At 40.3% G+C, this 26306-nt stretch overlaps 1 protein-coding gene across 5 annotated transcripts in view; it reads right to left on the bottom strand.

The window, feature by feature from the left end:
* The window catches only part of ABLIM3 (actin binding LIM protein family member 3), a 175660-nt gene that overhangs the window by 99345 nt on the left and 50009 nt on the right, over window positions 1–26306 (bottom strand). For 4 of the 5 annotated variants that reach the window (XM_043982490.1, XM_043982489.1, XM_043982488.1 and 1 more), the window contains exon 2: window positions 13758–13895. In XM_043982490.1, coding sequence (XP_043838425.1) covers window positions 13758–13895 — 138 coding nt within the window. Of the gene's footprint in view, window positions 1–13757; window positions 13896–26306 lie in introns of those variants that run through there. The other variant, XM_043982491.1, reaches the window with a different exon arrangement.

Raw genomic sequence — 26306 nt, forward strand, 5'->3', positions numbered from 1 at the left:
GGTGGGTAGTGAAAGATATGTACGTGTGTAAGGGCATATGGTTGTTGTGTCAAGGAGAGTCCTTTCTTTGATCAGACACTGTGAACGTGTATCGGGACCAAAGAGTGCCTGGTCTCAGAGGAGGGCTAAAGTACAAATTGTTCTTGTGTGGGCAGATGTCATATCAGTTGACATCATGATTTTGGAATTCATTAGGTCATGGCCTCCAACCCTTTTGGAAGCTGCTTCTGTTTTTTCCCCCTCTTCTTCTCTCCTTTGTCCTCCTCCCCCAAGGCTACCTTTCCCTTCAGGGAAAGTCAGGAAGCCAACAAGAAAGCTTGGAACGGTGTGTCCTTTCCTCCATACCACCCCCAAGGGAAAGGAAATCGGGAGCTTTGGGTGGAAAGGATGAGAGGGGCAGAACTGGTAAGCCTGAGGTCTAGTGGGGTGAGAGGACAACATTTCAATAGAGTCTGGGAAAGCCAAGATCTCAGTCCTGATTCATGATGTGAGGAGGGGGATGAGGGGGATGGGATGGAGGCTGAAGGAGGGTGGAAAGGTTTCCACTACACAGCTAACAAATTGCTCTGTTCCTTGCATAGACTGTAAGATTAGGAACAACTCTAGCTAGGCAATTAAGAAACCAGGAGTCCCAGCTCAGCCACTGACTTGGCATCTGACCTCGGAAAAGTTACTTCCCCTATCCTGGCCTCAGTTTCCTCCCCTGTAAAGAGAAGGGAGTTGAACCAAACATTTATATAGTGATTTAAGACTTACAAAGCACTCACTTCCCAGCAGTCTGGTGAAGTGGGTAGTGTCACTCATTATGTCTGTTTTACAAAGAAGGAAACAGGTTCATTGTGTGAGAATGATTTGCCCATGGTAACACAACTTATATGCGTCAGAGGCTGGATTTGAATCCAAGGTCTGATGTCACGTTTCAGGCTTTTTCCACTATAGCATGAACTCCTTCAAAATACTGGTTGACATTTATATAGAATCTTGTAGTTTAGAAAGTACTTAACATATATTCTCTCATTTGATCCTCATAACAACCCTTTGAAGTAGGTGGTATGAGAATTCATTGTCCACAGTTTTCAGATAAAGAAAATGAGGTTTCGAGAAGTTAAATGACCTGCTCAAAACCAGGCAGCTAATAACTAGCAAATCCAGGACTCAAACCCAGGGCTTTTGCTTCCATGTCCAGTATTCTTTTCACTTTCCCATGTTGCTTCTATCTAGAAAGGTAGCCATGTTGTGATGTACAAACAGTGTTGGACTGGGAATCAGGAAAACTGGGTTCTAATCTTGGCTCTAGCAGTAACCCACCATGTAACTGTTAGTAGGTTGATTCCTTTTTTTGTGGGGCAATGAGGGTTAAGTGACTTGCCCAGGGTCATACAACTAGTAAGTGTAAAGTATATGAGGCCAGATTTGAACTCAGGTCCTCCTGAATCCAGGGCCAGTGCTTTATCCACTGCGCCACCTTGCTGCCCCCAATTCCCCTTTCTGAAATTCATTTTCCTCATCTGCAAAATGAGGAGGTTGAACTATTGGGTTTCTGAGGCACCCTCCAACTCTAGGCTCATAATCTTGTGGTCTCTGAGGCCCCTACCAACCCTAGGATTCTATATAAAATAGGTACTCTAAAATACTTCTCTGATTCAAAATGAATTCTCAAAATAAGGTGAAAATTGTATAGAATAACAAAATTATCGAATTAGAAGGAACTTTGCTTCTGGGAAAGATTGCATGAAAACCTTCCCATAAAAATAGTCTTCTATCCCTTTCACCGTGTTAAGGGTAAGATGCTCTTTTTCTTGCAATTATTATTATTTCCTATAATATCATCTCTAGAAGATAAGATGCTACAACCTTCTTTCAGAAAACCTTTTGATAATTTCCTGGACTGGAAAACTCCTTGAGAGTATCTGAATACCTAGATTACTACAGGGGCTCTTCAATGATACCTGTGATCACTCAAAAGATGTGGGGATAGAAAGTTTAACACAGGAAATTTAAGTGGGTGACAAATTCTGATGTGCGGTTAGATAGGCAGTCTCCTGAGCTGTATATCAGTGTGTATGTCTTGTACCAGGCTCTGCAGATGGACAAAGAGCTTGGCCTACAATTAAGTAGGAAGAGATTGGACTAGATTTCATTTGGGGCAATATAAAGCTTCTTACTTGCAAAGCTCATCTTTTTAACATCAATATTCTCCCAGTAAAGTTTTGGGGCTAAAGTCGTAGGATAGCACAATCACAGAAGAATCAGATTTGGGGGCAACTCAAGGGCAATGGAAAGACTCACAATGGGTATAAGTAGACTGCAGCATGTTATCCACCATTATGCCTTGGAAAAGGAGGCATAAATGTCATCATCAAACATTGTTAAGATCAGAAAGGGAGACGAGCAAGTCATACATCAAAAAAGTGAAAACAAATAGCCCCAAGGTTGTCACTGGTAACCCCAAAATATGAAAAGATCTAGAGTAGGGCCTTCAGCCCTACATTGGGTAGATCTTCTATGAAGGATTTATTGAAGAAATGGGACAAGAATCACACAAGTATAGTTTTGTTGTTGGCTTTTGTTGTTGTTGTTGTTGTTTTTGTTTTATTTTTATTTTTTTTGCGAGGCAATGAGGGTTAAGTGACTTGCCCAGGGTCACACAGCTAGTAAGTGTCAAGTTCTGAGGTTAGATTTTAACTCAGGTCCTCCTGAATCCAGGGCCAGTGCTTTATCTACTGCACCACCTAGCTGCCCTGTAAGTATAGTTTTGATCTATAGGAATTTCCAGGCTCCATGTCTGACTCTCTGGACTTTCCCTATCATGCCCCCTTCTTTCTATTTCTGCTTATTCCATACCCCACACAACTTGTCAATTTCTTTTGATATATGATATTCACCCATTAGACTGTAAGCTCATTGAGGGAAGGGATTGTTTTTCTTTTTGCTTGTATTTGTATTCCCAGTGCTTGGCACAGTGAACAGCCCATAGTAACAGTTTCATAAATGCTTTCTGACTTAACAACTGAAGATAATACCCCATTATTGAGATGATAGAACTATTTATTATAGGGCCAAGAACAGGGCCTTGCATATGGTAGACATATGAGATATTTTTTGAATGAATAAATGAATGACAGCTCCTTTCCTTAGAAAAGTCTTCCTATTACCTTTTTTTCTGTCTTCCTGTTTAGAGTGGACCATCTCCCCATCACCTACATATTATCCTCTCCCAGAGAAGTCAACTTGAATATGAGAATATTCACATAGTATAATCTTGCTTTATATGATCACAGAGGTAGAAGGAAGTGGAGGAAGCTGAGTAACTGGGAGACCAGAGTGTTCAAAGTGGGCAGGATTTAGGGTAAAGAAAACAAAGTTAGGTACTGAACACACTGGAGGCAGAAAAGGGGGAGTACCCTGCGGGTCTGTGGGGATATGGACAGAATGGAGTGAACTTTAAGGAGAAGTGGATACTGACAGACAATGGCAGGAGCATCTGAAAGTGCTAGTGGGGGAACAAGGATCATAGATAGGATCATTGAATGATAGGACTAGAACAGAAGCTCTAGGGATGAAAGAGTGCCGACTCTGAAGTTGGAGGACCTGGGTTCAAATCTTACCTCTGATGTTTACTTACTGATGTATGACCTTGAGAAATTCATTTAATCTCCCTGGGCCTCAGTTTCTTCATTTATAAAATGAAGGCTGAGATGAACTAGATGGCCTTTAAGGTTCCTTCCTACTCTAGGACTATGACCTTATGATTCTAAGAGGCACCATAGACCTTCAAGAGCAACCTCATTTTACAAGTGAGGAAACTGAGGCCTAGGGTAGTTGAGTGACTTCCCAAAAGTCACAAAGGTTGTAAAAAAAAGAGGGGGTATTTGAACCTGTCCAACTTTGCCAGCTTGCCCTGTATATCTGGGGGGTTGAGATAAGGAGCAGCCAAACTTGCAGAGGATACCAAGACATGTGGCATCTTTGGAAGGAAGTTAGGTTTCTGTAAGCACCAGAAGATGGTAGGAATGTGAGAGCAAAAAAAACTAGGATGAAAGGGACTTTATTAACAGTAGAGAAGGGTCCCCACAGGTCAAAGGAGAAGGGAAGAGCAGAGAAGAATAGGAACTGGAGAGGGCTAAGGCAGAACTGGATTGGGGTGAGGGGTAACAGAGGAAAGGGTTCAGGCCAGGAATTCGCTCCCATCCCAATGTCACCTCTTAACATCCTTCTCTTTCTTCAAGATTTAGCTCATGTATGATCTCTGTGAAGCCTTTTCCAATTTCCTCACTCATTAGTACTTCCTCCTCAAACTCCTTTATGCTTAACTTTCTTTTCACCTGTTTGATTCAATTAAGAGGCAACTGGTGGCATAATGTTGGGCCTGGAGTCAGGAAAACCTGAGTTCAAATCCAGCCTCAGATGCTTATTAGCTGTGTGACACCAGGTAAGTCACTTAACCTGCATCTTCCTCAGTTTCCTCAACTTAAAATGAGGAAAATAATAGCACCCACTTCCTGGGGTTGTTGTGAGGATAAAATGGGATAACATTTGTAAAAGTTCTTCAGAAAGATTAAAGTGCTATATAAATGCATTATTATTATTATTAGCTATAAACATTATTAAGCACTCACTACAATCCAGGCACTGTACTAAGTGTTGGGGACACAAAGAAAGGCAAAAGCAGTCCCTGCCCTCAAGGAACTTACCTTCTATTGGGGGAGGGGGGTGGAGCTGTTTTGTTTTTGTCTATCCCTGGCACAGTTCCTAGCATAGTTCCTTGCACAAAGCAAATAATCAAAGGCCTTTGTGTATCTGTGCTTTAATGTGTGTGCAAAAATCATGTGAGGATTTACTGTCCATTTGCCTGACTTCCCTAACTAGAAACTGGTTAGAAAATCTGAACATAGGACTGAAGGATGTAATCCTAAGTAAGCCTGATTTCCTTTGCTCAAAACCTTCAAGGATCTTAATGTTCTCTTTAAGCCCTCTTCCATTTGCCCACATTTTCTTCTCACTGCAAGGCCCCTGAAGGGCCTTGCCTTCTAATAAAGGCCTGATTAATGCTCACCACAGAGGAAGCATTACTTTCTAAGGTTTGTAGGGTCTTGGTCCTACTGTTACAGCCTGGATCACATTTTTTTTTCTTTTTTAAACCTGATCACCACCTTGATGAGTGATTTCCCTCCCCCCATTTTTAGCATCTTGCTTGATTTATCTCATCCCACATTTGCCTTTCTTGAATTTTATTTTGCCCACTTAATATGTAAACAGTTCTCTTGACTTGATGGGGAAAATTAGGGTCACCTTCAAGAGACAGCAGAGGAAAGACTGGCAGGAATCTAAGGCTATTAAAATTGCCAGAGGCTTTGGAACCCAGCAGCCAGAATGTCAGCACTGGAAAGGACCTTAGAATTCAAAACATGGAATAAAAGATCAATTCCATTCAACAAACATTTATTACATACATATTCATCTATATGCAAGGAACTGTGCTAGGTGCTGGGAACACAATGATATACATGACATTGTTCCTGCTCTCAAAGAGACTGTATTCTACTAGGCGGAATATGACATACACATTGACAAATATAATACAAGATAGCAGTCATCAGGGTGACAGAAAGATCCGGACGAAATGTTCTAGGAAATATGAGGAGAGAGAGAACACTTTTAGCTGGGGTATGTTGGGGGTGAAGAAGCCATCAGGAAAGGCTACATAGTGGTACCTGAAGTCAACCTTGAAGAGAGAGATCAATATTCTGAAAGCAGAAATTAAAAAAAAAAAAAGATTTCATTCTAGTGCTCTGTGTGTGTGACCGAGGTTATTGTGCCAATGCAAAGAAGTATCAGGTGGCATGTTGAATTCAGGAAAAAGGTAGTATTCCACTTAGGCCAGAGCATAGAATATGTGTTAGAGGATGAGATGAAATGAGGCTGAAAAGGTGTTTTGGAGCCAGATTGTAGAAGGTCTTAAATGCTAAGCTAAAAAGTTTGTCTTTTGTCTTCAAGGTAAGAGGGAGTTACTGAAGGATTCTGGGTAGGAGTGGCATGGACATAAAGCCATTTCAGCAGTTGTGTTGAAGCTGTATTGGAGGTATAAAATCATTGTTTTCAAGCAGCATGGGATTTTAGAGGTCATCTAGTCGAATACTTTGTTTTATGGATGAAGAAACTAAGATCCAGAGAGGTTAAATAACTTGCCCAAGTATTGATTGGGAGATTTCTCTGGCCAATGTAGTGAGGTGACAAGCCTTGGTTTGGGACTTTTCATTCTATCTGCCTTTGGAAGCTAAAGACATGCCCCTTTGTCACCTCTTGGGGGATAGTCTCAGTGTCTCAGGGAGGATTTGGCTGTTTCAGTCTGTTGAGGATGGGCTGTGATAAGAGAAGCCACTCCTTTAGACTGGCCATGAAAGAGAGTTTAATAACATAGCTTCTCCCTGCCCCACTTTGAGGCAATATGGTGCAGTGAATGAACACACTGGATTTGGAGGGAGAGAATATAGATTCCAATTCCACTTGCCCCTTGCTACCCATGTGAACTCAGACAAGTAACTTCACTCCTCTAGCTTCTTCATCTGTAATATGGGTGGATGGGCCTAGATGGCTGCTAAGATCTCTTCTAGCTTCAAATCTATGATGTAAGAACCCCCTCATTTTACAGGGGAGACTGACACACAGAGTGCTGAAATGATTTGCCTAAAGTCACCAAACTTGCAAGTGACAGACCTAGGACTAGAAGCCAGGTTTTTTTTTTTGGGCAGGGCAATGAGGGTTAAGTGACTTGCCCAGGGTCACACAGCTAGTAAGTGTCAAGTGTCTGAAGCCGGATTTGAACCCAGGTACTCCTGAATCCAGGGCCGGTGCTTTACCACTGGGCCATCCAGCTGCCCCTAGGTGTTCTGATTTTTAATTCAAAGCTTATTCCATTTTATTCCTTGCCTAAATTAATGTGAACCACAAAGTAGCTCTAACACTGCTGCCTTTTTTGCCCCCATTCACTAATTTTCTTTCTTTCTTTCTTTCTTTTTTTTTTTTGGTGAGGCAATTGGGGTTAAGTGACTTGCCCAGGGTCACACAGCTAGTAAGTGCCAAGTGTCTGAGGCCGAATTTGAACTCAGGTCCTCCTGACTCCAGGGCTGGTGCTCTATCTACTGTGCCACCTAGCTGCCCCTCCATTCACTAATTTTCATTCTTTACCCATGGTTATTTAAACATTACTTATCTTTGCATATACACCTCTAATGCCCAATATGGAACCTTGCACATGGCAAGGCCTCAATAAAAATTTGTCCAACGGAACTTTAAAAATGGGTTCAGGATCAATCTTGGACTTATTGGGAAAGACAAGGCAATGTAGTAGGTCACAATGCAGTCTCTCAATTCTATAGGAATCCAGCAAGCTGGATTCGAGTTTTGGCTGTGGTTCTAATTTCTTGTGTGACCTTGGGCAAGTCATTTCAACACTTTGGCCTCAGTTTCTCTATCTTTCCCTGTCTCCTTCAATCCCTATGATTCTGTGAATATTAAATGAAATAAAAGATGTAAAGGGCTTTTTAAGCTATGTGAAGCATTATAACAAACATGTAATTAACCACAGAACTCCATTTCAAGCCACTGGGCACAAATCTAAGAGAAAGGCAACCCTTTAACTCTGTGATTCCCAAATCTGGTCCTATAGGAGCCTCAATAGCTTTCATTCCCCACCCACCAAATAGCATAAGGTCTCAAAATAAACTTAATTAAAAGTCACACCAAAAATTACAAGTAGTTCCTGAGACTGTTTAGCCAGGGTTGAATCACTAGGCCTTCCTGGGACTTGGTTTCTCCAAACATAACATGAGAGGATTGGACTGGATAGTCTCTGAAGACCCTTCGAGCTCTCACATTCTCTGACCTATGTAGGTTTTTAATGGCTCCTGCAACTCTGATCTTTCGCCTGAGGTCTTAGACATGCAGAGCTCATCAAGGATGAGGAAGTGACAACCCTGGGGCTCATGGTTGAGAATAGCTATGTCCTTTACAACCTCTTTAGAGCTTTTCTCAATCCTCTTATGTGCCTCAGAAATCATGGTATCTGCTATTCAGAGGCTAGAGAACCCAATCCCTATGGAATACAGTGACTTGGGACCTGGGGTCAGAGTGGAGGCTGATTTCACTGCTATCCTCCAGCAGGCAGAAGGTGAGAAAAAATAAAGGCAATTGGGTGGTGCAGCCAGGAAGACATGATTTCAAATCTGGGATCAAACACTTGCCAGGCACATGACCCTGGACAAGCCCTTTAACCTCTTTCAGCCTCAGTATCCTCATTTGAAAAATGGGACTAATAATAGCACTTATCTCCCAGGGTTGTTGTGAAAATCAAATAAGTATGTGTGTATGTGCAGATATGTATATATGCATGTCTGTGTATATATATATTATATATATGTTTATATTTTCAATATATGTTTATATTGCTTTACAAACTTCAGCTATTATTATTATTATGCCCGTTAGAAGGCAGAAGGAAAATATGTGTTTCTGGCTTCCCAAGTCAGAATTCTAAAAACACTATCCTATAGACACACTGTTACTAATGGTAGTCAGGGACTACAGAGTTCCATTGATTGGATAGAAGTATGATATAGTGGGAAAAGTGCTGGAGGTAGAGTATGTGGCTTTGAACTCAAGTCTTGCTATTTATTAGCAGTCTGATCTTGGGCTTGTCACTTCTCCTCAGTTCCCTCACTTGTAAAATAAGAAAGTTGGATTCCACAACCTCCCAACATGTCTCTTCTAGTTCTAAATCTGTGATCTTATGACTCCCTCTCCTTTTCCTTGTCTGCAAGATGAGGGGGTTGGATTCTAGGATGATCCTTTGTAGCTTGGAGACCCATGATCTCTTAGGACATTTTTAATTACACAGACTCTGTGGGTTGGGCCAGGAGCCTAACTCCTACAGATGATATGATTCCTACCAGACAAATGATTCTGAATGACAAACAATGGGATATAAGTGATTCCTAGGTTAGGGCGATCACTCCGTGCTACGTAGCATTTAGGGAGAAAATATTGTGAAAAGGTTGGTAAGTAATTGCACCATTAGGTAAGTGTATGTTTCTCATGTTCTTAGAACAGATAGACATTGGCTCTGTAGTCAGTGTCTATCTGTAGCACAGAGAGAAAAGCTGGATTTGTAATCAGGGAAGCTGAGTACAAACATTGAGTTTTATTCTTGTGATCTTTGGACACATTATTTCCCCTACTTGGCCCTATTTCCTTCTCTGTATAATGAAGGGATTGGACCACATGATCTCTATGGTCCTTTCTAGTCTAAATCCTGTATATAATGCTATGATCTTGTCCCAAACACCATCATTTCATAAGAATGTAGTTAAAGAATCACTTTATAAAGTTGTAAAACCCTATAATAATATCATTTAAACAACTGCCCATTTATAACATTTTTATTGCTAATAAAAATATTTTTATAGCACTTTATAGCTTTCCTCATAACAACCCCATGAGGTTCAGGGTAAGGGTATTATTGTCAAGCTTTCTGGATAAGGAAACTGAGGTCCAGAGACCTTAAGTGTCTTGTCCAACATTATATAACTGGGAAGAATAAGATTTGGGACACAAACCTATGTCTCTTGCCTTTTTTTTTTTTTTTTTGGTTTGTTGTTGTTGTTGTTGTTTTTTGTCATGATGTTTTTTATGGAACTAAGTTATCACCACAATTTTATTTTCCCTAATGTTGACAAGAAATAACAGAAAGCAATCTGGAATTATGCCCAAAGGGCTATAAAGTTGTGTATATCCTTTGACCCAGCAATACCACTTTTGGGTCTTTTTCCCAAAGAGATCATAAAAAATGTACAAAAATATTTATAGCTACTCTTTTTGTGGTGGCAAGGAATTGAAAATTGAGGGGTTGCCCATCAACTGGGGAATGGCTGAACAAGTTGTGGTATATGAATGTAATGGAATTCTATTGTGCTGTAAGAAACGAGGAGCAGGCGGAGTTCAGAGAAACCTGGAAGGACTTGCATGAACTGATGATGAGTGAGATGAGCAGAACCAGAAGAACATTATACACAGTATCATCAACATTATGTGTTGATCTACTGTGATAAACTAGATTCTTCTCACCAATCCAATGGTACAAGAAAGTTCCAAAGGACTCATGATGGAAAAGGCTCTCCAAATCCAGAAAAAAAAAAAAAAGGAACCGTGGAATATGGATGCTGATTGGACCATACTATTTCTTTTGGTTTTGGTGCTGTTGATTTTCTGTTTCGAAGTTTTTCCTTTTTTCTCTGATTCTTCTCTTATAACATGACTAATGCAGAAATATGTTTAATGTTATTATGTATATATAACCTATATCAGATTACCTGCTGTTTAGGGGAGGGGAAGAGGGAGAAAAATTGGAAATTGGAAATCTTATATAAACAAATGTTGAAAACTATTTTTACATGTAACTGGAAAATAATAAAATACTTTTATTTTTTAAAAAAAGAAATAACAGAAAGAAAACTAGACTTAGGGTCATCAGACTTGGAATTGAATTTTGGCTCCATCACTGGCTGTGGACTCTATGAGTTCTGTGTGCTTGCTCTTCTTTGACCTCTTATGAACATTAGGTTACTAATCTTTAAAATGTGAATGTTAGAACTCACATTCCTCCCCTTCCAGGCTCTGAAGTAGTTCCATGAACCCTGGTTCTGGTATCAGAAACCCTGGGTTCCATTTCTGGCCCCATGACTTGCCACCTAATTGACCATAGGTCAGTCATTTCATATTGCTGGGCCTCAGTTTCTCCATTTTTATAAAAGGAAATGGTTGAGCTATATGGGTTCTAAGGTCCCTTCCATCTTTACTTCTATGTTTCTAAGAGAAAAGTACTTTGTAAAACTCAGAGTACTATAGAAATGTGAGTTATTGTCATCACTATTAATAATGATTTTAGACAGAGGATACCTGTGTAACCAAATGGAAAGGGAACCACAAATGGAAATCATACAAAACAGAAAATTAATGTCTGGTGGACTTAATTTGAACTGTAAGATTTTTCTGTGATAGTTTAACTTTCTTAAAGATATTCAATTAAGGTCAACTTGAACTTTACAGATATATATATATATATATATATATATATATATATACACACACACACACACACACACACAGAAACTGAGGCCTAGAGAGGCATATACATGCATATGTATGTATGTATGCATATGTCTCTCTAGGCCTGAGTTTTATCATCAATAAAATGGGGAGGTGGGACTACATGGTCTTAGAAGTCAATTCCAACCCCAGACTTAGCACTTTATGACTCTGCTTGTCTGTATAGGTCTATAGAATGAAAGGAGTTGGGAGGTCTGGGCCAGGCCAGCCAGATTACTAGAGGCAGGAGCCACTAATGAGAGCTGGCCCTGGGAAGGCCTGACTAAACTCCAGGCTAGACTAGGCTGAGAATGAATCTCTGCCTTTGAAAGTTGGAGAGGACAGAGAGAGAGATTTTAGCTCAATATAAGGAAGAATTAAAAAATAGGAACTGTCTGGAAATTAAATGGGCTATTTCATGGGCTGGTTCCAGTGGGTTGACTACTCTTTGGGGATGCCGTAAAAGAAACTCTTGCATTGGGTAGATACCTCCCCAAGCTCTCTTTCAAATATGATTCTATGAATCCTAACATCAGCCACAAAGATTATGGATAATCCACAATCCATCTGTTATGAATCAAAACACTTCATAAAATTAGCACAGGGCATAGCTTTTGTTTATCCCTAACTTCCTAAGATTGTTACTATCAAAATTACCCAGAAAACAGGTGTTCTTGGAGATGGTCATATTTTTTTTCCCCAGAAGCTATGATCCACCAGATGCTATCAATTCAGCATAATAGCATAAGTGGTACTTTTTTCCCCCAGATGTTAAATAAGTCTCTTCCACTATCTCTCTGTGGTAAGGAGGAGCCCCTGGATTCTCAAAGGGCACAAGCTTGGCTAAGCTGTAACAATCTGAAAAAGCTTTGAGGCCAGGCCTGTGGGTGGATTCTGCGTCTGTTGCTTGAAGACTAGCCCAGATCAGGGTATATATTCATTATTAGAGGGATGACCACTAAGGGATGAATTGCTCTGTCAATGGCAACTGGTGAATTCCATCTATAGATTACTACAGTGTAGAAAAGCTAGTGGAGGAAGTTAAGTGCATACATCAATTTAATCATGGAGCATAGTTCAAAATCCAGTCCTGCCCCTTGGTATCTGGGTGACCTTGGACAAGTTACTTAACTCTCTGGGTTTCCATTTCCTCATGGGTAAATTGAGATTGCTGGATTGGATGGACTCGATGACGCCTTCTATCTCTACATCTATGGCCCTTTTGACCTATAAAATAAGCAAAGTATTGGGGGCAGAAATGTTCTAGCCAAGTAGTGCACAGGAAAAACCTCAAGACCCTCATTCTGACACATGCAGTTCTTCTTAACTGTCTCCTGTTCAATTCAACATTGAACAAATATTTTAAGAGTCTGTTTACAGAGAACTCTGTCAGGCCCTGGGGAAAGATACAAAATTTAGATAAGACATGGTACATTTCCTAATGGAGTTTACAGTTTGGTAGGGGGTTAAGACACAAATAGAGATAAACACAAAATAAGCGCATCAGAGAGGGGCAGAACAAAATGTTACTTGAGGCCTGAGAAGAGAAAGCATTTTTGACTAGGAGACATACAAGAAGACTTCACGGAGGGGGCACCCTTCCCAACCTCAAGGAAAAGAACCTGCCAGACCAAAGATCTTAATCCAATGTCCAGAATGGGTTTTGGAATAATGGAAAGAACACCAGCTCTTGAGTCAGAGGACCTGTGTATGAATTCCAGCTCTGACACTGAATATCTGTGTGGCTTTGGCCAGGTAAGTCATTTACACTTTATGGGACCCTGTTTCCTCATCCATAAAATGATAGGGTTAGACAAGATGGACTTGGAGATCCCACCTCCCTCTAAATCCATTGTCTTGTTATTAAAGGTCACCTATGGTTTGGGACACGGGAGGATCCTGAATTTGAGGTTGACCACCAATTGATAAACTTTTGGGGCCCCATTAACTCATGAAGAGCCACTTACTAATGTGTCATATGTATAACAAAAATAGTACCTACACTAAAGAAATTGTGGAAGCACTGAAATAAATCAGATAATCTGAGTTTTCAGGATAGTCGATCTCCCTATGGCCAAGGTCCTGCCATCTCATACTTAGAAGTTCCTTCTCACCTTCCTTTGTGTTTGGAAACAGACCTCTGTAAGAAAGTACCATGAAATGAAGGACAGGGACCCCTTTCTTACCTCCATTTTATATTTCCCCCAGCACTTAGCTCTACATGAAGTAGGAAGCAAAATATGGTTGGAAAGAACACTATATTTGAGATGAAGAGACCTGAGTTCAAATCCTAACTCAACTACTCACTAGTTATGAGAGCCTGAGCAACTTCTGTGAGCCTCAGTTTCCTTACCTGTAAAAGCTGGATGATAAAACATGTACTACCTGCTATATAGGGTTATAATCCAGAAAATACAGTACTTTTATAAGCCTCAAAGTGCTAAAGAAATGTGAGCAATTATTTCCATTTGTTGGATTGGGTAAAATTTTTGAAAAAATGTAGGAGGAGGGCCTCAAATGATTGGGGGGAGGGGCAGTATTTGCTTCAGCTTCTTTGCCCTCTCAAGGGGTCTCATCATGCTTGGGAGTTTGGGCAGTGGAGCTGGGCCTCCTACCTTGGCAGGTGAAACACCTGATGTGGAAATGGTTATTCTGCACACGGACCACTTCCCCTTTGCAAGTGTCCCCGCAGCGATAGCACTGGATAACGTTGGTGCCTCCCCCAGGGTTGTAGGGGTTCTGCTGATAAGGAACTGTGAAAAGGAAAAAAAACAACAACAGCAGGGTCATTATCATGTCAGGCCAACTCTCTTCATAAAGGACTTCTACACTAGCATCCAGGACCTGAGAAACTAGTCATTGTTTGTGGCTCCGGAAAGGAAAAATCCAGCACACTGCAATTAAACTGTAATCTCTCTCCCCTTGGTTAGTCACACTTTGGATTATCTACCATTTACAGAAAGTGGTCATGTGATTGTATAAGCAAATAGTGGGGATCTTCCCCCAGTACCAGTACTGTGGCCTGTCCTTTCCCAGCCTTGGGACAGGCAGTGGAAGGCTCTACACAATACGCTTCTTCATGCACTCTCTGGTCCAGCTGGCCCAGCTTTCTTACTGTTCTTCCCATATAGCACCACACTCCATCTTCTAACCCCATGCACTCTTCTCACTTCCATCTCTTAGAATCTCTAATTTGCCTCTAAGATCTAACTCAAGAACCGCTTTCTACACAAAACCTTTCTTGACCCCCCCCCATCTCCTAATGCCTTCACTCCTCAAAATTATCTTGCTTTTATTTTGTCTACACAGACATATATGTATGCGTTGTTTCCTCTGATAGAATAGAGGAAAGAGACTGTTTCAAGAGTGCCTGGAACATATGAGGTGCTTAATAAATGTTAGTTAATTGATTGAGTATAGTGGCAGAAAGAGCTCTTTCTTTATGGGAAATATGCATGTGTTTTTTTTTTCCAAATATACAGTAAAGGGAGACAATACAGCACAAAAACAAAGGTGGCTTTATTACTTTCAGTCAGTCAACTAGCACTTATTAAGTGCCTACTATGTGCCAGCCACTGTGCTAAGTACTAGCAGATATAGGGGAAGGGAATAAGCATTAACATAGCATCTACAATATGCCAGCCACTATATTAAGTGTTAGCGGATATTGGGGAAGGGAAAGGAAAGAGTATTTATGTAGCACCTACTGTGTGTACACTATTGTACCAAGCACTAGAAGATTAGGGGGAAAAAATAAGCATTTGTACAGCGCCTACTATGTGTAAGACACTGTGCTAAATGTCTTTTTTTTTTTAACAAATATTATCTCTTCTGATAATACATAAAGACCAGAGGTCTACAGTTTAGAAGCTAAATGATCACCAGTCTTGTATATTACACTGGGGGTTCCTTTAGAGTATGGGTTATGCCCTATGGCCTGATAAATTTCTATGATTCTATGTAAATGGGTCAGTACATTGGAGGGAAATGCCCTTGTCACTTTCCTTAGCTTTTATCTCTGTTATTGTTCAGGGTCATTTGCATTCCAGAGAGGATCTTAGGAGCGAACTACCTACACATACATACATACATACTTACACCACACACACACACACACACACACACACACACACACACACACACACACACACACACCCCTACCTCCTTGCTTTCTATTTTGTTTTCATAGAATCTCTAGCATAATTATTGAGGGGGCAGAGGATACTTACAGGGAGTTAAATAGGAGTTAAGGGAAATTTTCTGAGGCAGTCAAAATAGTTCTCAGACTTTGAATGAGCACCAGAAAAAGGCAGTCAAATGGACAGACTTTATCTTAGTTTACAAGTATTCTGACTGGCTTTTTGTTTGTTTGTTTTGCATCCTTTAGTTAGGTATGCTAGCTCACAAGGTTGGTTATAGTCTAAAAGAACTTCCCCATCCACAAAAAAATCTTCCCTTCATCTGTTCACCCCCAGTAGCTATTGACCCCTTGTTAGGGAGAAACTTTCTAGTCACCACACCTTAAGAGTGATGAGGGGGGCAACTAGGTGGCACAGTGGATAGAACACCGGCCCTGGAGTCAGGAGGACCTGAGTTCAAATCTGGCCTCAGACACTTAACACTTACTAGCTGTGTGACCCTGGGCAAGTCACTTAACCCCAATTACCTCACTTAAAAAAAAAAAAGAGTGATGAGGAGTGAGCCCAAGAGATTATAGTAAAGAGCAATTTATTGACTACGAGCCCAAAGGAAATGCCCAGCAGACATAATAAAGTGTCCAACATTCTCAGCAAAGAAGACTCATACATTAGAGACAACACATCCAACAGTCAACAGAGATACAACTCTCAATAAAGTGCTGTGATGGCAACAAAACATGACACCAAAAATCCCACAGCAAAATGTATGAATTGCCCTGGCTATGTGTGGTACCCTGGCCACAAAAGTTCCTGGCATATACATCTTCATGATATTCCCTGGTCATTAGTGTGTGTATGTAGATAAATAGATAGATAGATAGGTAGACAGACACATACAGATAGACATATATAGATGTAGATATAGATACACACATTTATATATGCATGCATGTGTGCATATATTATATATATATGCATATGTATATGTATATATGTATATATATATATATATTTACTTGTTTTTCATGTGTGTCCCCTCAATAAATGTTCTCCTGGTATTGTAGGAGTGTGTGACCCATGGGGGCAGCTAGGTGGGGCAGTGGATAAAGCGCTGGCCCTGGAGTCAGGAGGACCTGAGTTCAAATCCGGTCTCAGACACTTGACATTTAACTAGCTGTGTGACCCTGGGCAAGTCACTTAACCCTCACTGCCCTGCAAAAACCAAACAAACAAACCAACAAAAGGAGTGTGTAACCCAAGTGTGCATGGAGGAATTTTCTTCTTATTACTTCATTTGTTTTTGTTATGTTGCTTGATGAAATACCCCCTTTTTTTTGGTGGGGGGGGAGTGGGGACTGTGTCCTCTGGCTGGCTGTAAATGGAAATATTTTCATGGGAGCTTATAAATTCTAGTTTTGAGTTGGTATTGACCTACAAAGTCCCTCAAATCTAGCCCCCCCCCCAATGTGAGAGAGGCTATCCCAATTTCAACAACTGGAACATTCACAAAAATTAATCACATCATAACATATGGAGATATTTAGATACTCTGAAGATATTCAGAAGCAACTTTCTTCCTTCCCTGCCCTTTCCTGCCATTCCCCTTAATTCAACACCTCAACATGTCACTCTAAAGCCACCCATTCCTTCCTCTAGGCCCTCTGGAATTCTACTCCATAGGTAACAAATTCATTTCTCACCTCTTCTATCTTCTTACACTCACTGAGACCTGGCTCCTTCCTGATAATAATAATAATAATAATAGGTTTGAAAAGTATTTTATAAGTATTATCTCATTTTGTTCCACAACAACTCTGGGAAGTGGGTGCTATTATTGTTCCCATTTTACAAAAAGAGGAAACTGAGGCAGACAGAGGCCAAGAGACTTGCCTGGAGTCACATAGCTAATAAGTGTCTGAGGTGGGTTTTGGACTCAGGTCTTTCTGACTCTAGCTTCAGTGTTCTATCTGCCCCCACTTAGCTGCCTCCTAATGACATGGCTTCCCTGGTCACCCTTTTCAGCACTGGCTGCACTTCCATTCAGATCCTCTACTCACAAGTTGTGGTAGAGGAGTTGGGATACTCAGTACTTTCTCTTGACTTTTCTAGGGTCTCTACCACCATGCTCAGTAACCTTCCTTCCTTTGAGGTTCATTCAATCCATATTTATTACTCAATCAAGATTTTATTGGCTTTTGTCTGCCAACCTCTAGGATATTCTCCTTCTTCCTTATCCCTCTCACCACATAAAGTTTTCCAAACCTTTTCATCCTTCTTCAAGCCTATTTTGGCTCCCCCCCCCTCCACCTTCTCAACTGAGAACCTTGCCTCATGTTTTACTGAAAAAAAATAAGGTAAAAATGGAGGTAATAAGTCAAGAGCCCTTTTTCCTTTCCCTCCTTCCTCACCTCACATCATGCCGATGCCTTCTACTACTACCTCCCCCTCCACTTATCTCAAATGAAGAGGTGGCCTTTCTACTTTCCATAGTTAACTCCTCCACATGTACAAATGATTTTTACAAATGATCTCATTCTATTTCCTCTAGTAGATTTTCCCTTCTATTCTCTCCATCTTCTCACTCATTTTCAATCCCTCTTTGTCTATTAGCTACTTCCCTAACCACCTACAAGAATGTCCATGTCTCCCCTATCCTAAAAAGCCCTCACTTGATCTGTGAACCTCCAAAAGCCACCATCCCATATCTCTCCTCTCCCTTGAGGCTATACTTGAAAAGTCCATCTACGATAGATCTCTATACTTCCCTTTCTCTCAGTCTCTTCTAAATGGTCTATAGTCTTGCTTCCAACCTCATCATTCACCTGAAACTACTCTCTCCAAAGTTACCAATGACATTTTGATTGCCAAATCCAATGGTCTTTTCTTATTCTTTAGTTTTCTTGACCTCCTGGCAGCCTCTGTCACTGTCACTCATTCTCTTCTCCTTTATATTCTCTTTTCTCTAGGTTTTTGTGACACTATTCTCTTATGATTCTCTTTCTACTTATGTGACCACATCTTTTCACTCCCTTAGCTGGCTTTTCATCCAGGTTATACCCACTAACTATTTTGGGTCCTTTTCTCTTCTCCTCTCTGTACTTTTTCACTGGGTGATCTCATCAGCTCTCATGGATCCAATTATCTTCATGCAAATGATTCTCAGATCTATTTATCCAATGCTAACCTCTTGCTTGAATTCCAGTTTCACATTTCCAACTGTCTATTGGATATCTTGAATTGGCTATCTCATAGCCATCTTAAACTCAATCTATCCAACACTGAACTCATTATCTTTCTCCCTAAACCCTCCCTCTTAAATTCTCTGTTACTGTCAAGGGTGCCACTAACCTCCTAGTCAACCAGGTTCACAACCTAGGTGTCATCCTTTACTCCTCATTCTCACACTCATATCCAGTCAGTTTCCAAGTCTTGTTTTTACCATTGTAAAACTCATATATGTCCGCTTATCTCCTCTGATATTGCCACCACTCTAATTCAGGGCCTCGTCACTTCTTTCTAAGAATACTGCAAAATTCTTATTGATCTTCCTGCCTCAAGTCTCTCCCAACTCCAATCCATCCTCCACTCAGAGGCCAAATGTCTTCCTAAAGTGTAGATCTGATTATGTCACCCTCCCATTTAACAAACACCCTATCACCTCCAGGATAAAAGATATTAATCCTGTGATTGGTGTTCAAAGATCTCCATTACCTGTCTCCTTTCCTACCTTTCCAGTCTTCTATCTTATTCCCTCCACATCCTCTGCAAATCAGTGACACTGGCCTCTTTGCTGTGCTTCACACAAAACACTCCATTTCCTGACTCTTGGCACTTTTCCTAACTGTCCCTTATTCTCTGAGCTCTCCCTTCTTATTCTAACTCCTGGCTCCTTCAAGTCTCAGCTAAAGTCCCACCTCCTACACGACGTCTTCTTTTCCAGGCAGCCTTAATCTTAGTACCTCTTCTCTGACATCATCTCCAATTTATCCTTTACTATCTTGTTTGTACATAGTTGTTTGCATATTGTCTCCCCAATTGGACTATCACCTCCTTGAGAGCAAGGGCTTTTTATTTTTGTTTGTATTCCCTAGAGCTTAACTCAATGCCTGGAGGCATTTAATAAATGCTTGTTGACTTGACTTCATTCCTTTGTAGAAATCTCTCTCCTACATCAATCAAAGTGTAGGAAGGGTAAAAATGACTAGCTATATATATATATATATATATATATATATATATATATATATATATATATATATATATATATATATATATATATATACACACAAGAATATATATTGTTTTCATATACTATAAAAATTTGCTCATTTGCAGTCAGAGCCCCAAGGTTTAATGCTTATTTGCTCTGTTAACTATGAGCAAATTACTTCACCCTCCAAGCCTCAGTTTTATTATCTGTAAAATGGGATTAATATAATGATACTTATACAATCTTGTTTACTAGAGTTATCCTAAAGGAAATGTTTTATAAGTTTTAAAGCCCTACAAACACATTATCATTACTATTAGAGTAAGAATCACCCTTATGGGGGACTGGATACCTCCTAAGGAACCCTGATATGCTTGGTTGTCAGAACCTCTGGGTATTAGTCCAAGGGAATGGTGGTTTATCTTCCATGTTCCTGGAAAAGGAAGGACTATTTATGTCTTTGAATGACAGGAGGTGAGGAAAGGTTAATGCTGATCCAAGATGGTCAGGAAGGGTAGTGGACTTCACTGATAAGAACTGGCCCCAGGCTATACTGACTAGACAAGCCAAAGACTGGTTCTGAAGCTGTTCTTTCTGAAATAGTGAGTGAGAATTACTAGAGAGAGGGTAGTCTCCTCACATCACTATTCTACCTCAAACCAATAACTAGGATGGTAGATTTCTTTAATAATGAGGAACTTAAAAGAAAACCTGGAGTAAAAATATCAGGGAAAAGTGAGGAAGAAAAGAGGGGTGGGTCACATGGTGAAGGGAACAGAGGATAAGTTAGTGCTTCCCTGGTTTTCTCATCATGATGTCATGAGAAAACAAGGAAGGCCTCCAGTACACTGGGTAGATATCCTGTGGCTATCCTATGAGAGGACATGGACAAGAGCCCCACAGAATCCTAGGCAGACATGTGGGAGTCTGGATCTTCATTATGAAGGAATGTTCAAATCAGTGAAATTCCCGGATCCATTTGAATGCTTGAGTGTTTGCACGGTAAATATATACACACAAACATGTTCATATAAATATTTGTATATGTATATATACACACGTGTATATTTACAAATATGTAACTTTATTCTTTCAGAATTGTTGAATTGCTCTCTGAATCAATGAAAATGCAATGGGGGGGGGCAACTAGGTGGCGCAGTGGATAGAGCACCGGCCCTGGAGTCAGGAGTACCTGAATTCAAATCCAGCCTCAGACACTTAACATTTACTAGTTGTGTGACCCTGGGCAAGTCACTTAACCCCAATTGCCTCACTAAAAAAATAAAAAAATAAAAAATGAATTAATTTAATTAAATTTAAAAAAATGCAATGGGAAATAACCTTTTGTGTATGTGAAAAGAATATTATTAGAAAAAAATAAGTTATATTGCTTTCAAGTGCTTAGTGTAATTAGAATTTGGTCAACCAAGATTTGTCCCAAAGGAGTCAGAAGAATCACTTTAATCCAGAGATTCTTAATCTGGGGTCCATGGGCTTCAAGGGATCTATGGATATATTTCAGGGGATCCTCTAACTGAAATTTAGCATTTCTTTCAATTATGAATGTAGGCAATCAACCATTACTCTGATAAGGAGTTCATAGACTCTACCAGACTGCCAAAGGAGTCCTTCCTGCTCCCTGTCCCCTTCTCCCCACCCCAACCATGTTAATAGCCCTGATTTAGGGGATGAGGATAGAGATGGAGACTGGACCTGTGATTTCACTGACACAGTGATGAGGAAACTCTGTAACAATGCAGGCCAACTGCAGAGTTGCCTAGAACAAAGCTTCTTAACCGTTTCTAAACTTGTGACTCCTTTTCACCAGGGAAATTTTTACTGACCCTGGGTATATAGGCATATAAAATAGGTATATATAACCTTTTACTGTTGCTAAATTTTTCACAACTCCCACATTTAGTTACTCAACCCCATTGATTGGGACCCACAGTTTAAGAAGCTTTGGCCTAGAGCACTGGAAAAGCTAAATAATCTGCCTAGAGGACATACAGCCAGTTGATTTTTGAGGCCTGACTCAAACCCAGGTCACCCTTACAAATTCTGAGGTCAGTACTCTATCCACTACAGCAGGATACCTCTCATGGGTGAGACCAATTTATAATTAGCATATCAATTGCTTATAAATTGGCCCATCTAGAGAGCCTAAAAATAATTTGTTCATTTAAGTAGGTTAAATTTGCCCATAAGATTTCTTAACAAGATCATTTTATTTAACCGACTCTTTCTTGATAGATAACGTAATGTTATGCTTCAAGCCAATCCCTGTAGAGTAATAATAGCTCATGTTTCCTAAGACCTTTAGGTTTACAAAATACTTTATCTCCTTTGATGCCCACGATGATTGTGTAAGATGAGTCATGCAAACACTGTTGCTTCTCTTTACAAAGGAGGAAACTGAGGCTCAGGGAAGGGGAGGTATTTGCTCACAGTCATGTGGTACTCAGATTCAGGTCATATAATGCTGACAGCTTCTTTTTAAGGTCCCTTCCAGAGGTGACGCTCATGTTCTTATAGCACCTTCTAGCTCTTAACTTCCCTTCTCTAAGATCCTGTCTTGTCATACCAGTTTTCGTTCTCTTATGTTCCCTTCCAGCTCTGACATTTTATGTGTGTTCTAAGATCCCCTCCAATTCTATGTTCTATGGACATGGGCATGGCAGAGTGGAGAGAATGCTGGATTTGGAGTTAGGAAGAACTCAGTTCAAAGTCTGTCTCTAATACTCATAGCTGTGTGACCTGCATAACCTGCTTCAACTCTCAGTACCTCAGTTTCCTTATCTGCAAAACTGAGATAATAATACCTATTGAACTTCTCATAGTTCTGCTTTGAGGCTCAAGTGAAATAATAGACATTAAGCACTTTGCCAAAATTAAAGCAATATATAAAATGTCAGCTATTTTTATTATGTTCTGAGGTCCTCTGGCTCTGACATTCTATGACCTATGTTTAAACCAATTCGACAAGCATCTATTAACACCTACTAAATGAAAGGCATTATGCTAAATGCTAGGGATACAAAGAGAGAAACAAATATGTCCCTGGGGCCTGAAATGCACTTACACGTACACACAGACAAACACAACATATGTGTGTATATATGGTGCATTTCTATTTTGTATATATGAATATATACATATATACAGTAATATATACAATATGGGTATAGAAATATGCACAATACACATTGTATAGCATGTATTTGTGTTTATATATAATGCATGTATATTGTATATGTATATTCACACCTATATATGTATATGTATATTCACACCTATATAATATATATGCATGCATATGTATATTGTATTTTGTACTTGTATACCTAAACTATCTGCAAATATTTACATATACATATTCTCATACTCATGTTGCTACATCTATATATGTTTAAATATATATGCACATATAGCTATATATACACATGCATATGTACACATATGATACTTATATTTATATAGTACACACATGTATGCATGTGTAAATATTTATACAGATACACATATGCATATATGCATTTATATATTGACACACCATATGTGCACATATGGTGTGTGAATAAATGCATGAATATATATAGAGATAGAGATAGAGATGGAGATGGAGATGAACAGAGATAGAGATAGAGAGAGATAGATACATGCATGCATGCATGCATAAATATAATTTGAGGAAGGGTGAGAGCATTAATAATTGGAAGCACCAGGAAAGGTCTCAGGGAAGAGGTGGTTAGGATCTGAGAGTCTTGAAGGAAGTCGAGGAGGAAAGAGCACATTCTAGTTATGGCTGATACCCTGTACAGTTCAAGGAGAGACCAGTAATCCAGTTTAGGTGAGTAAGAGTTTGTGAAAGGGAGCAGTATGAAATCTGGCCACCAATCAGAGTAAGGGCTCTTAATTTTAGTTCCATAGACACCCCATGGCCCCCACCCAAGGGATGTGGGGAGAGATTTCAGGAGGATGCATAAGGGGGAAATCATTCCATCTTTCTTTTCACTAACCTCAAACTGAAATTTAGCATTCCCTTCCATTGCTTATAAACTTTGTTCTGAGAAGAAGTCCACAGGCTTCCCAGACTGCCCAAGGGAGTCCATTTAAGACAAAAGGTTATGAGCTCCTGTTGCAGATACCTCAGATGGCTGGCCTAGGAGTCTATCTGTCTTTCATGCTGGAGGCAAGGTGGAGATGCTGAAGATTTTCCAGCAGGGGAATGACATGGGCAGACCTATGCCTTGGGCAAATTATTTTGGCAGCCGTGTGAAGGGTGGATTAGAAAGGGGAGAGACTGGAGTCCGGAGATCATTTCAAAGGTTATTCTGGCATTCCAGGTGAGAGGTGATGAGGGCTTGAACTAAAGAGGTCACTGTATGTGAAGAGAGAGAGGAGAGGGAGATGCAGAAAACTTGACAGAGGAGAGGGAAGACTGAAGGACAGCTTTGAAGTTAAGACCTAATTGACTGGAAGGACAATGATGTCCAGAGCTTATCACAGCTCCTGGTACAGAGTAAGCACTAATGAGCACGGGTTGACAGGCCGACAGACACAGGGGAAAGGTGGGAAAAGGGACGGGTTTATACAGGAAAGACGAGGAAAGTGAAATACAAAAACGGCCATCACAATCACAAGCTAAGAAGTGTCTACGGTGGGATTTGAACCCATATTTTCCTGTCCAGTGTTTTGGCTCATTAATACTTGGGGATCTAGGGCAACTAGGTGGCACAGTGAATAGAGCACTGGCCCTGAAGTTGAGAGGACCTGAGTTCAAATTTTACCTCCACACTTACTAGCCATGTGACCCCAGGCAAGTCACTTAACCTCAACTGCCTTAAACATCTGGAGTGGTCCTGATATATATCTTGCCACTGGACCCAGATGGCTCTAGAGGAGAGAGTGAGGTTGTTGACCTTGCACAGCCCTCCCTCACTTAAATCCAGTTCAGTGCAAGTCATGACTTCACCCTAATGTCATGGTCCTTTTCAAGAATGAAGTACAAATAACAACAACTTGGGGATCTGCTTCTCAAGGATCCAGATGAATTCCTACATCACAATAACTCTTTGTTTTCATCTCAAGATGAAGCCCAATGTCTTACATAGCTTGTCTCCATGATTTAAACTCTGAAATATTCCTCCCTGACCCTAATCTGTAGAATCAGAGCCCCAAAGAGTATGTCTCTAAGACAGAGCATGCATTGGGCTCTATAGCAGGCCTTGGTGTTTGAGGTCCTAGTTGGCTCAGCATTCAGCCTGTCAGTCACCCTGGTCCCTTGGACTCTATGCATTCAGTATAAGGTGTGATGTGTGAAGCCTTCTTTTGAGATCCCCTTCAGTTTTAATAATCTATTTTCTATCAAAGAAATGCCCATCAATTGGGTAATGGCTAAACAAGCTGTAGTATATGATTGTGATGGAATATTATTGTGCTATAAGAAAAACCAAGCAGGACAATTTCAGAAAGACCTGGAAAGACTTATATGAACTGATGTATAGTGAAGTGAGCAGAACCAGGAGAACGTTGTGTACAGTGACAGAAATATTGTTAACTATTCTCAGCAATAAAATGATCCAAGACAATCCCAAAGGACTAATGATGAATGAAGAATACTATCCACCTCCAGAGAAAGAACTAATACTGATAGAACATAGACTGAAGCATGCTATTTTTCACTTTCTTTCATTTTTTCTTTTATTCAAGTTCTCTTATACAAAATGACTAATATGGAAATGTTTTACATAACTGCACATATATAACCTATATCTGATTGCTTGCCACCTCAGGGAAGGGAGAAAGGAGAGGAGGAAAGGAGGGATCGAATTTGGAACTCAAAACTTTAAAAAATGCATATTATTATTGTTGTTGTTATTATTATTGATCTATTTCCTAGATTTTATGTTCTCTAGCACTGTTGATCTGTGTTGAGGTCTAAGCTCTTGGGGGCAGCTAGGTGGCACAGTAGATAAAGCACCAGCCCTGGATTCAGGAGGACCTGAGTTCAAATCCGGCCTCAGACACTTGACACTTACTAGCTGTGTGACCCTGGGCAAGTCACTTAACCCCCATCGCCTTGCCCCCCCCCCAAAAAAAAGAGTTCTAAGCTCTTTTCTAGCTCAGATATTCTGTGTTCTAAGGAAGAATGCTAAACAGAAAAGTAAAGACAGAAAATAGCTTTCTACAGAGCATAAAGTTTATCTTGTTACACAATTTACTTACAAATTAAAAGTTTCAGCCTTTTAAAAATAGGGCTTTTGAAAAGACAACACCCTCCCTCCCTCCCCCTGCCCTGCTGCTGATTTGGATTGATTAATTTTACCTTTTCATTTCTCCCTCTCAGAATCCTTCGCTTCCTTTCAAATTTATCTCCTGCACATTCTCTCCCTCCTGAAAATGTTTTGTATTTTTTCATCCATTTACATACAGTAGGGCACAAGCTCCATAAAGGCTGAGACTTTTTTTTTTAATTTGTCTTTGTGTCCCTGGCACCTGGTACAGAAGCTAATCCATAAGGGGAACTTAATAGATATTTATCTGATTAAATCCAGAGTCCTTTCCAGCTCCGGCAGCCTGTGTTCTGATGTTCTAAGGGCTCTTCAGTTTGTCACGATCCCTTCCAGCTCTCACATTCCATCATCTCAGTAAGGCCCTTATGTTCTGTGGTTTGTGCCATGAGGGGCCTTTGCAGCTCTGGCCCAGGATTCTAACAGCCTGGCAGAGCTAGAGCTGTGTGCAGGGGCTGGGGATTCTATTGTTCTGTAGGAACCCGCACTGGAGGGGAGGAACACCCAGAACACCTGTGTTGT

This window comes from Dromiciops gliroides, chromosome 2 (genome assembly GCF_019393635.1).
Source record: "Dromiciops gliroides isolate mDroGli1 chromosome 2, mDroGli1.pri, whole genome shotgun sequence".
NCBI lineage: Eukaryota > Metazoa > Chordata > Mammalia > Microbiotheria > Microbiotheriidae > Dromiciops > Dromiciops gliroides.